Genomic DNA, 12,489 nt, shown 5'->3' on the forward strand with positions numbered 1-12,489 from the left:
ATATCAGGTTATGAACCGATTTGAACCATACTTGGCACACTTATTGGATATCATAACAAAACACGTCGTGCCAAAATTCATTCAAATCGGATAAGAATTGCGCCCTCTAGATGCTCAAGAAGTCAAGACCCAAGATCGGTTTTATTGACAGCTATATCAGGTTATGAACCAATTTGAACCATTCTTGGCACAGTTGTTGGATATCATGACAAAACACGTCGTGCGAAATTTCATTCCAATCGGATAAGAATTGTGTGTAAGTGGGGGGGTCAGGATTATTTGACGATCATGACAATATGGGACTCAAATGAAAGATATTCGCGAGTAGATTGCGAATAAGGTCAGGAAATAGGAATAGGCTTTATAATTTATTGATAACGCAAGGGGCGCACCCTCCACCGTTACCCCAAAAACCCCACCCAAAGTTAAACGTGGACCGATTAGGACAATATGAGTATCAAACAAGTAATAAGGCGTTAAGTTGGATACCCACTAAATCGGGTATATATGTAAACCACCTTTCATCAAAATTCGGTGAAAATTTCATACCTTATGTCCCATATCAGTTATATACAAATATGTTCCTAATTGGACCAAATACTTATAAGTACTGTAGCTATATCTAAAAATAAACCGATCTGAACTATATACGACACGGATATCGAAAAGCCTAACATAAGTCACTGTGCCAAATTTCAGTGAAATCGGATTATAAATGCGCCTTTTATGGGGCCAAGACTTTAAATCGAGATATCGGGCTACATAGCAGCTGTATCCAAATCTGGACCGATTTGGGCCAAGTTGCATAAAAATATCGAAGAGCCTAACACAAAGCACTGACCCGGCGAAATCCGACAATAAATGCCTCTTTTATGGCCCCAAAACCTAAAATCGAGAGATCGGTCTATATGGCAGCTATATCCAAATCTGGACCGATCTGTGCGATATTGCAGAAGTATGTCAAGGGGCATAACTTAACACACTGTCCCAAATTTCGGCGACATCGGACAATAAATGAGTTTTTTATGGGCCCAAAACCTTAAATCAAGAAATCGGTCTATATCCAACACCAGCTATATCCAAATCTGAACCGATCGGGGTCAAAATAAAGATAGATGTCGGAGAGCCAAACACAATTCACTGTCCCAAATTTCATAGAATTCGGATAGTAAATGTGGCTTTTGTGGGCCTAACACCATAAATCGTAGGATCGGTCTAAATGACAGCTATATCCAAATCTGGACCGATCTGGGCCAAATTAACGAAGGAAGTCGAAGGGCCGTAGGCAACTCACTGTCCTCACTCACTTTCAGCAAAATCGGATAATAAATGTATCTTTTATGGGCCTAAGACCCTAACTCGGCCGATCGGTCTATATGGGGGCTATATCAAGATTTAGTCCGATATAGACCATTTTCGAACTTAACCTGCTTATGGACAAAAAAAGAATCTGTGCAAAATTTCAGCTCAATATCTCTATTTTTAAAGACTGTAGCATGATTTCAACAGACAGACGGACCGACGGACGGACATGGCTAGATCGTCTTAGATTTTTACGCTGATCAAGAATATATATATTTTATAGGGTCGGAAATGGATATTTCGATGTGTTGCAAACGGAATGACAAAATGAATATACCTCCATCCTTCGGTGGGGGTATATTCGGCTTCTTGAGCGCCTCCACCCGATATCTAAAAATTATATGACCTCTGTTTCCTTCCAGACAAACCTACACAATTTATGAAAATTTTAACAAAATCGGTTCAGCCAAGAATCATATAGTCATAATGGGTCTAATGGCGTTTTTGAGGGTTGGCTTGACCCCCTATATTTCGATCTGATTTTGTGTTCCGGATTCGAGATCTACTCCCCAATACCTTTCATTTGAACCCCATATTGAAATGAACGTCCAATATTTCTAATTGCGGGAGTTTTGAGGTTGGGCCGGCCCGAAGGGTACTTGGACTTAAATTTCAATACCGTATTCTACTCTCCAATACCTTTCATTTGGTACCTATATTGTCGCGATCGATCCACTTTTGATTTTAGGTTGTGTTTTTGGCATAAGGGGGAGTGTCCGCCCCCCTTCCGATACTGAAAAATTACAAAGCCTATGTTTCCGTCCAGACCAACCTATACAATATGCGAAAATTTCGAGAAAATCGGTTCTGCCGTTTATGAAATTCGTACTCAACTCTTGAATACCTTTCATTTGAGTCCCATATTGTCCCGATCGATCAGCTTTTTTTTTTGGGTAGTACTTTTGTGTTAACGCAATCTGTTAACATTTCAAGGTAATCGGATCAGCCGTTTTTGAGTCTATACGGAACAAACAGACAAACAAACACAAATTGAATTTTATATATAAGACTAGCAGAGCCCGGCCCGCTCTGCTGCGCCCGATTATGCTATGTTGGAGAGGAGTACTCTTTGGAGTATTAGTTTGAAAATTTCTGCGTAATTGTAGCTGAAAATGTATTCCAATTTTCCTGTGGATTTTTCTACACTCAAGTACCTCTTATTTGAAACCACATTGCAATGGAAAATAAAAGTCCTTCAAGTCCCAAAAGTGAAAGTCAATTTCGTGCTCTATTCCCAAAGACCTTTCATGTAAGATTCATATTGCCATGGTCGGTAAATATGTCCGATTTGAGGGGTTTTATAGTGGTGGGGTGACCCACGAAACACTTAGTTCCGCAATTGGATATCCGATTCGTGGGCGGCTCTCATAGGCATACCATCACTGAATTTGACACCAAATTTTTTGCTTTTAGATCCTTCCTATATTCTTATATTCTATTTTTATACCCTCCACCATAGGATGGGGGGTATACTAATTTCGTCATTCTGTTTGTAACTACTTGAAATATTCGTCTGAGAACCCATAAAGTATATATATTCTTGATCCTCGCGACATTTTATGTTGATCTAGCCATGTCCGTCCGTCTGTCCGTCCGTCTGTACGTCCGTCTGTACGTCCGTCTGTCCGTCCGTCTGTCCGTCCGTCTGTCCGTCCGTCTGTCCGTCCGTCTGTCCGTCCGTCTGTCTGTCTGTCGGAAGCACGCTAACTTCCGAAGGAGTAAAGCTAGCCGCTTGAAATTTTGCACAAATATTTCTTATTAGTGTAGGTCAGTTGGTATTGTAAATGGGCCATATCGGTCCATGTTTTGATATAGCTGCCATATTAACCGATCTTGGGTCTTGACTTCTTGAGCCTCTAGAGTGCGCAATTCTTATCCGATTGGAATGAAATTTTGCACGACGTGTTTCGTTATAATATCCAACAACTGTGTCGAGTATGGTTCAAAGTACCTCTTATTTGGTTCAAATCGGCCCATCTTTTGATATAGCTGCCATATAAACCGATCTTGTGTCTTGACTTCTAGAGCCTCTAGAGTCCGCAATTATTATCCAATTCTGCACGACATGTTTTGTTATGATATCCAACAACTGTGCCAAGTATGGTTCAAATCGGTTCATAACCTGATATAGCTGTCATATAAACAAATCTGGGGTCTTGACTTCTTGAGCTTCTAGAGGGCGCAATTCCTATCCGATTTGGCTGAAATTTAGCATGACGTATTTTATTCTTACTTTCAACAACTATGTCAAATAAGGTTCAAATCGGTTCATAACCAGATATAGCTGCCATATAAACCGATCTGGGATCTTGACTTCTTGAGCCTCTAGAGGTCGCAATCATTATCCGATTTGCCTGAAATTTTGTGCGACGGATCCTCTCATGACCATCAATGTACGTGTTTATTATGGTCTGAATCTGTCTATAGCTGAATCTGTCTATAGCGATACAGCTCCTATATAAATCGATCTCTCTATTTTTCTTCTTGAGCCCCCATAGGGCGCAATTCTTATTCGAATTAGCTGACATTTTACACAGGTCTCCAACTTATAATTTAATTGTGGTCCAAGCCGGACCATATCTTGATATCGCTCTAATAGCAGAGCAAATCTTTTCTTATATCCTTTTTTGCCTAAGAAGAGATGCCGGGAAAAGAACTCGACAAATGCGATCCATGGTGGAGGGAATATATAAGATTCGGCCCGGCCGAACTTTGCACGCTTTTACTTGTTCTTTATTCAAAGGACCGATAGGTTGGCATAACAAAGATACATGCTGATGATTAATTTTTACCACTCTGCCTCTCTCTGTTCATGTTGGCATTGTTATATCCACCACCGAAGGATGGGGGTATATTCATTTTGTCATTCCGTTTGCAACACGTCGAAATATCCATTTCCGACCCTATAAAGTATATATTTTTGATCAGCGTAAAAATCTAAGACGATCTAGCCATGTCCATCCGTCTGTCTGTTGAAATCACGCTACAGTCTTTAAAAATAGAGATATTGAGTTGAAATTTTGCACAGATTCTTTTTTTTTTGTTCATAAGCAGGTTAAGTTCGAAGATGGGCTGTATCGGACTATATCTTGATATAGCCCCCATATAGACCGATCGGCCGATTTAGGGTCTTAGGCCCATAAAAGCCACATTTATTATCCGATTTTGCTGAAATTTTGGACAATGAGTTATGTTAGGCCCTTCGAATTCCTTCGTTAATTTGGCGCATATCGGTCCAGATTTGGATATAGCTGCCATGTAGACCGATCCTCCGATTTAGGGTCTTAGGCCCACAAAAGGCACATTTATTATCCGAATGTGATGAAATTTGGGACAGTGAATTGTGCTAGGCCCATCGACATCTTTCTTTAATTTGGCCCAGATCGGTTCAGATTTGGATATAGCTGCCATATAGACCGATTTCTTGATTTAAGGTTTTGGGCCCATAAAAAGCTCATTTATTGTCCGATGTCGCCGAAATTTGGGGCAGTGTGTTAAATTAAGCCCTTTTACATACTTCTGCAATATTGCACAGATCGGTCCAGATTAGGATATAGCTGCCATATAGACCGATATCAATATTTAGGTTTTGGGCCATAAAAGAGACATTTATTGTCCGATTTCGCCAAAATTTTGGACAGTGCTTAGTGTTAGGCTCTTCGAAATTTTTATGCAACTTGGCCCAAATCGGTCCAGATTTGGATATAGCTGCCATGTAGACCGATATCTCGATTTAAAGTCTTGTTATATGGTGCTATAATATGGTTCTGAAGCATGGGTACTGTGAAAGCAGATGAGGTAGTGCTTGGAGTATTTGAGAGAAAGATTCTTCGTAAAATATATGGGCCAGTTTGCGCTAACGGAGAATATAGACGACGTATGAACCACGAGCTGTATGACGACGATAGCATAGTTTCACGTATCAAAATACAACGGCTGCTTTGGCAAGGTCATATTGTCAGAATGGATGAAGAACCTCCAGCAAAGAAGTCTTTTGAAGGCAAACACGGTGGTATACGCAAACCGGGAAGACCAAAAGCCCGATGGAAAGATCAAGTTGTGGGAGACACCTCGAAACTTGGTGTCAAAGATTTTAGAATGAGCGCAGAAAATCGAGGCGCTTGGAACGCTATTCAACGTTCGGCTTGTGGAACAAATATTCTGTTATAGCCAATTAAAGTAAAGTAAGTAACCTATTGGAGGCGACTTTAGGAGATAGAACACCACCTAGGTTCTTGGACACAAAGTTTAATGTCATATTCGTAATATGCTCTCAAATGCCTATCATTTGAGTTTCATCAAGTTATGATTGAGTAGTATTCCCATTTGGTGAGCTTATCGGGGATGGGGCGACTATCAATTACTTGGTCCTCGTTTTTTATATCATATTCGGGGTCTACTCCCGAATACCTTTCATTTGAGTCCTATATTGATATATATGACCAATATGTCTATTTTGAGCAGTTTTCGGGCTTGGGCTACCCCTTGGATACTTGAACCCAAATTTTTATACCACTTTTGCTTTCTACTCTCCAATATCTTTCATTTGATATCCATATTGTCCCTATCGGTCAACATTTGATTTTGGGTGACGTTTTTGTGGTAACGGAGGAGGGTCAGCCCCCTTCCAACATCAACAAATTACATAGCCTATACCTCCTTCCTGATCATTTTCGTAATCTACTCGCGAATACCTTTTATTCGAGCCCCATTTTGACATTATCGTCCAAGTAACCTATTTTGGGGTGTTTTTGGGGTCGGGGCGGCCCCCCAATTACTTGGACCCAATTTTTAATATGGAATTTGTACTCTACTCTTGAGCACCTTTCATTTAAGTCCCATATTGCCCCAATCGGTCCACTTTTATTTTTCGCTAGTACTTTTGGGATAAGGGGGAGGGTCCGTCCCCAATGCGATATCAAAAAATTATATAGCCTATTGCTCTTTCCGGACCACTCCCCACAATCTGTGAAAATTTCAAAGAAATCGGTTTAGCCGTTTTTGAGTCTATACGGAACAAACATATTTACAAACCTACAAACAAACAAACATACAAAAAATACAAACAAACAAACACAAATTAATTTTTATATATATAGATAGAAGATTGATGAAAGTCAATATTTTCCCACTACATTTTTTAGGAGAATTTATTATGAAATTTTAATTTTTTTAAATAATTATGTTATCATTAACATTTGTGTTGTCTTTAAAAATTTAGTTCGGCCGGGCCGAACTTTGGATACCCACCACCACGGGTATATATGTAAACCCCATATTGTCACGATCCGGTGAAAATTGGATAACTTAAGCTCAAATTCGGCACGGACATTGAGTGGTCTAATATATATCACTATTCAATTTTGTAGACCAAAATAATGGTCTTTTTGGCAGATATATCCAATCATAAACCGATCTGAACTATATTAAGGTTGGATATCGTGATGCTCAGAAAAACTCACTGTTTCAAATTTCAGCGAAATTGGGTAATAAATAAAGCTTTTATGGGCTTCAGTCCCCTTATCGCCAGATCGGTCTCTCTGGCATCTATATCAAAATATAGTCCGATCAGAACCATACATATGTCGGATGTTGGGAGGTCTTAACCTACTCACTATTTGAAATTTCAGCGAAATCGGGTAATAAATAAAGATTTTATTGACTTCAGACCGTTTATCGGCAGATCGGTCTATATGGCAGCTATATCTAAATATAGTTCAATCTGTACCAGATTTAGGTCGGGTGTCAGGAGGCTAAAAATAACTCTCTGCTTCAAATTTTGGCGAAATCGGTTAAAAAATAAAGCTTTTATGGCCTTCAGACCCTTTATCGGGAGATCGGTCTATATGGTAGCTATATCTAAATATAGTCCGATGTGAACCATATTTGGATCAGTTGTCACTGTTTCAAATTTCATCAAAATCGGATGAAAAATAAAGTTTTTATGGGCATTAGACCCTTTATCGGAAAATCGGTCTATATACTAGCTACAATATATCCAAATATGATCCGATTTGGCCCGTTCAAGAACTTAACCAGCGTGCATCAAAAACACGTATCTGTGTCGAATTTCAGCTCAATGTGATGAAGATGAGGGTATACTAATTTCGTCATTCTGTTTGTAACTCCTCGAAATATTCTCAAAAAGCCCATAAAGTATATATATTCTTGATCGTCATGACAGTTTAAGTCGATCTAGCCATGTCCTTTTGTCCGTCCGTCCGTCTGGCTGTCGAAAGCACGCTAACTTTCGAAGGAGTGAAGCTAGCCGCTTGAAATTTGGCACAAAAACTTCTTATTAGTGTAGGTCGGTTGGGATTGTAAATGGGCCATATCGGTCAATTTTTTGATATAGCTGCCATATAAACCGATCTTGGATCTTAACTTCTTGATCCACTAGAGAGCACAATTCTTATCCGATTTGGCTGAAATATGGCTTAAATCTATTCATAACCTGATATAGCTGCCATATACACCGTTCTGGGATCATGACTTCTTGTGCCTCTAGAGGGCGTAATTAATATTCGATTTGGCTAAAATTTGTTCAACGGTTTTTCCCATCACCTTCAACATACGTGTCAAATATGGTCCGAATCGGTCTATAGCCTGATACAGTTCCCATATAAACCGATCTCTCTATTTTACTTCTTGAGCCCCTAAAGGGCGCAATTCTTACTCGAATTGGCTGAAATTTCACACAATGACTTCAACTATGGTCTCCAACATTCAATTCAATTCGGAATCGGACACGCTTTTACTTGTTTTATTTATGTTTTTACCTGAAAAATCTCAATATGTAAATATACAAGAAGATGACAGATTTTCTACAATAAATAGAGAAATATCCAGCTACTAACTGCAAATTGCTTTCACGTGTCTTGGAACTATTATAACGAAATTGACTACGCCAACATGATGAAACAGCTGTTTCACGGTCAATAACCAACAGCAGAACTATGCAAGCTTATCCAATAAACTTGTGAGATCCTCATAAATAAGATGTACGAGAATTGAAATACAGACTTCTATGAACATCTTCATTTAATGCTTTCAATAGTATCGTAATCAACTTAACTACTGAACTAAGAAAATGACTGATATTTGGTGCTGATAATTAAAAATTATTTACAATTAATTACTATCTATTTATACCTATAATCGAATTCCAACCAATGATTTCTCTGGGTGTACGTGTGAATTGGGTATGAAGGCTATTGTAAAAAAACCTTAATTTTGGCCACCACTGATTTGGGGCTAAACTAACTAAACAAACTTACCCAATAAAGTCCAAATAATCCATAAAAGTTGGTAACTATAATCCATTTTAGTCCATAGATTTGTTACTGCGGGGGCCTCTGTCAATTGCGCAGAGTGCGCCTGCTTTTTAATATCGGTTAAAGCAGCTTGCTTCACTCACTCTCTCTTCTGCGCCGTCAATTCAGGGTCGTTGACGTTTTCGTCGTTATATATGCCATTTAGTGTATGCAAGTAGGATTGGTCGTCAAGTTCTGCGATTGCCAATTGATGTCGTGCGTGTGTCTTTTACAAGCAAAATGGTGGCATTTTGTGTATTAAATGAGTAACTGAAACGAAAGTCGAAATGATAAAGTAAATTTAACCACAGCAAGATTTAATATTCTGAGTCCAAATTCGAAAAATATCTTCAACTTCGAATGAATTTCGATTTTGTCGGGTTTCGAGAAAAAAATCTTTACAAAGATCTGTTTCTCAACTAAAGAAGTGATAAATACACTCAAAAAATGTTGAACCTCAACACTAGTTACAATTAACAAAATTTGGGAAATATAGAACTTCCTATGCCGCTAAAGAATAATATACTCGTTGCGAGTTCAACAATTTATTTAAAGCTACGAAATTGTTTATACATAGTATAAGCCCACTTTCAACTTCCCGCAGGTAAAGTATGAACTAAAAAGAATGGAAAATTTAAGATAAAATTATTAAAAGAAATCGCTTTTTCCGAACTCTCCGGAACATCCAATTGGACACATCTTAATTACTCAGCCCATTTATGTTTTAGTTATATTGAACTAACAATCTTTATTTCTTTAAGTATTGGGTTGCCCAAAAAGTAATTGCGGATTTTTCATATAGTCGGCGTTGACAAATTTTTTCACGGCTTGTGACTCTGTAATTGCATTCTTTCTTCTGTCAGTTATCAGCTGTTACTTTTAGTTTGCTTTAGAAAAAAAGTGTAAAAAAAGTATATTTGATTAAAGTTCATTCTAAGTTTTATTAAAAATGCATTTACTTTCTTTTAAAAAATCCGCAACTACTTTTTGGGCAACCCAATAGTTCATTCAGTAATAAATTTCAGAAAAGGCATTGTCAATGATGATATGCTTTTGCTGTTTAGTAAAATTCTCGCTTATTTCAAAAATAATCATTGAGGGAAAATTACTAACTCCATCTGAATTGTGAGCTTTTTATCCATACTCACGAGTCGTTAGTTTTATTCGAACAACGTTTATTTTCTCACCCTTTAAGAATTTTTAATCGTGGATAAATATCATGGACTAACGAGTATTATGTAGTTAACTCCTATTTACGATAAGCATTTTTCTGAGTGTAAGTGCAGCAGGGCAAACCTGGTTACACGCACCACTATAGTTTCTATGAGTAATTTGTGGACTATTTGGACAGATAGCAATTTATGGTTCAGGGGGAAGAGGTGTTGACTTCGAGACCTGATTTCATTTCCTGTTTTGCATCCGTAAGGCTAAGACGTAGCATTCCCACTGGCGAGGCGAATTGATTACGAATAAAGTGTTCATTGGGCACTAGCTTGGGTTAGGTTTGGTAAGGCTTCGGGTTGACCAAGTGTATTGACGGCAGTCCTCTGGCATTCACTGCCAAATCGTCTGCTTTTTCATTTCCCCTTACTCCTCTAAGACCCGGCACCCAAACGATGCGGATCGTGCCATCCTCAGAGAAGGCGTTTATCTCCTTCTTATGCTCCAAGACTGTTCGTGACTTTACCGTCCTGCTTGTTATTGCCTTTATGGCAATTTTACTGTCGGTAAAGATCACACTCGACGTCCTCGCGTTAGCACACACCACTTGACGCTGTGAACATTTTGGCCAGACGAGGCCATTGGGTCCGGGTCACTTAAATGGTTTGAAGCTCCTTAATGATTCCTTTACCATAAATTCCGTAATTAAAAACCTTCGATCAACGTCATTATTCCAAGATTCCGGTGTCTCCGTGAGTCCCGTCGTATCCTGTAGAAAATGGGTTTTCATCAAAAGCCTCAACGTGTCCTCCGTTGTCTCTGTTCTCACTCCCATGTCGTCTACTAAAGTTTCAGTTTGGACATGGGTTTTTGAGGGAAATTTTTTTATCTTGGTGGCGTCATTAACGCTATCGACTTGTTCGCAGAAAAGCTTCCAGGAGGCAAATTTTGCCGCTCTGGTAATCTTATTGTATTCCTACAGATCCCAATGAACTTCCGCTTTTTTACGACGTGCTCTGTTAAAAAGTCTGCGGACCTCTTTCCCAATTTTGCGAATCTCCCCGGTCATTCAGGGTTTTTCTTGGGCTGATTTCCTTTCCCGAAGAGGACAACTATCTTCGATGGCTAGTTTCCTCTCCGTAAAGATGTTCACACTCGACGTCCTCACGTAAAAACTACACCTTGGGTTAGCTGTCAATAAATATTATGTAATATTAGGCTTGCAAGGCCCTCAGAGAAGGATGTTGGGAAACTCAATCTTATGACTCGGGATTCTAAAAAAAAAACACAAGAATTCGGGTTTTATTAACAAGTAAAGAAAGATCGCGTGAAATTCGGCCTGGCCGAATCTTATATTCCATCTTCCACGGATCGATTTTCTCAAGTTCTTTGAATAAATTGTCGTAGGCAAATCAGGCAATTGCATATAGGTTATGCATCCTGTTATAGACCGATTTAGGACATACTTCCCGTGGTTTATTGTTTAATCGTCTAAAAAATGCAACACTTGCACTTCTTTGTCAAATGGGATACCAGTTTTTGGATGTTGAAAGTCATAGTAAAGCACCATGTATAAAATTTCAACCAAATCGGACTATGATAGCATCGTGAAGGAGCAAAATGAGTCAGATAAGGATATCGGTTTATATGGGAAATAATTAAAATTTTTGCTATTTAAAATCCAAACCGACTCACACTAAGAAAAGGTATCGTGCAAACAGACGGACGGACATGCACCTCTAAATCCATTATTATTATTAGTCATTATTTGGATGTTTAAATTTAAGACAAAATCATAAGAGTAGAAAAGGGGGGGCTAATCACCTCACAGAAAAGTTCATAATTGAATGAACATTTATGACTGAGATTGGGCCGTCATATTCATAATGACTCCAAACGTCGGGATTTTCCCATATTTTTCACCTATAGTCAGGAGTCGGGACAGCTACAGAAAGTCGGGATAATCCCGACCATCTGGCAAGTCTATGTAGAATGTTTGCTCAAAACTGTTCTCAAAACTCTTACGGTGGTATTAGGCGGTATGTATTCTTATATGTACACTAGTCGAACCGGACCCGCCCCGCTCCGCCGTCTTTAACTCTCTAATATCTTTTTAAGGTGGGCACACTTCGCCCTGAATGCAGATATCGAATTCGTGCCATTGTAGCCTATGACGTTGAGAGTGTAGGGATGGCGTGACCCCCTATACTTCGATCTGATTTTGTATGCCAGATTCGAAATCTACTCCCGAATACCTTTCATTTGAGCACCATATAGATATGAACGTCCAATATGTCTGCTTGGGGGAGTTTTGGGATTGGGGCGGCTCGCTGGGTACTTGGACTCAATTTTCAATACCATATTCGTACTTTACTCTATACCTTGTTACCCATATTATCCTGATCAGTCTACTTTTGATTTTGGGTTGTGTTTTTGGCATAAGGGGGAGGATTCGCCCCCTTCCGATACCGAAAAATTATATAGCCTATGTTTCCATCCAGACCAACCTACACAATATGCGAACATTTCGAGAAAATCGGTTATGCCGTTTTTCAGTCTATACGGCACAAAGAAACCGAGTCCCACATATCTGTGATTGGCTAATGTACCCATTTTGGGCGATTTTGTGGGGGTGGGGTGACCCCCATACTTC

The 12,489-nt window shown here is 39.1% G+C and overlaps 1 protein-coding gene across 4 annotated transcripts in view; it reads right to left on the reverse strand.

Moving 5' to 3' along the window:
• LOC106094428 (U-scoloptoxin(01)-Cw1a) overlaps positions 1–12,489 on the reverse strand; it is a 90,645-nt gene that overhangs the window by 5,958 nt on the left and 72,198 nt on the right. For all 4 annotated transcript variants that reach the window (XM_059360691.1, XM_059360693.1, XM_059360694.1 and 1 more), the window contains exon 2: positions 8,640–8,945. In XM_059360691.1, coding sequence (XP_059216674.1) covers positions 8,640–8,685 — 46 coding nt within the window. In that variant the 5' untranslated portion in view covers positions 8,686–8,945. The remainder of the gene's footprint in view (positions 1–8,639; positions 8,946–12,489) is intronic.

This window comes from Stomoxys calcitrans, chromosome 1 (assembly GCF_963082655.1).
Source record: "Stomoxys calcitrans chromosome 1, idStoCalc2.1, whole genome shotgun sequence".
In the NCBI taxonomy this organism is placed as follows: domain Eukaryota; kingdom Metazoa; phylum Arthropoda; class Insecta; order Diptera; family Muscidae; genus Stomoxys; species Stomoxys calcitrans.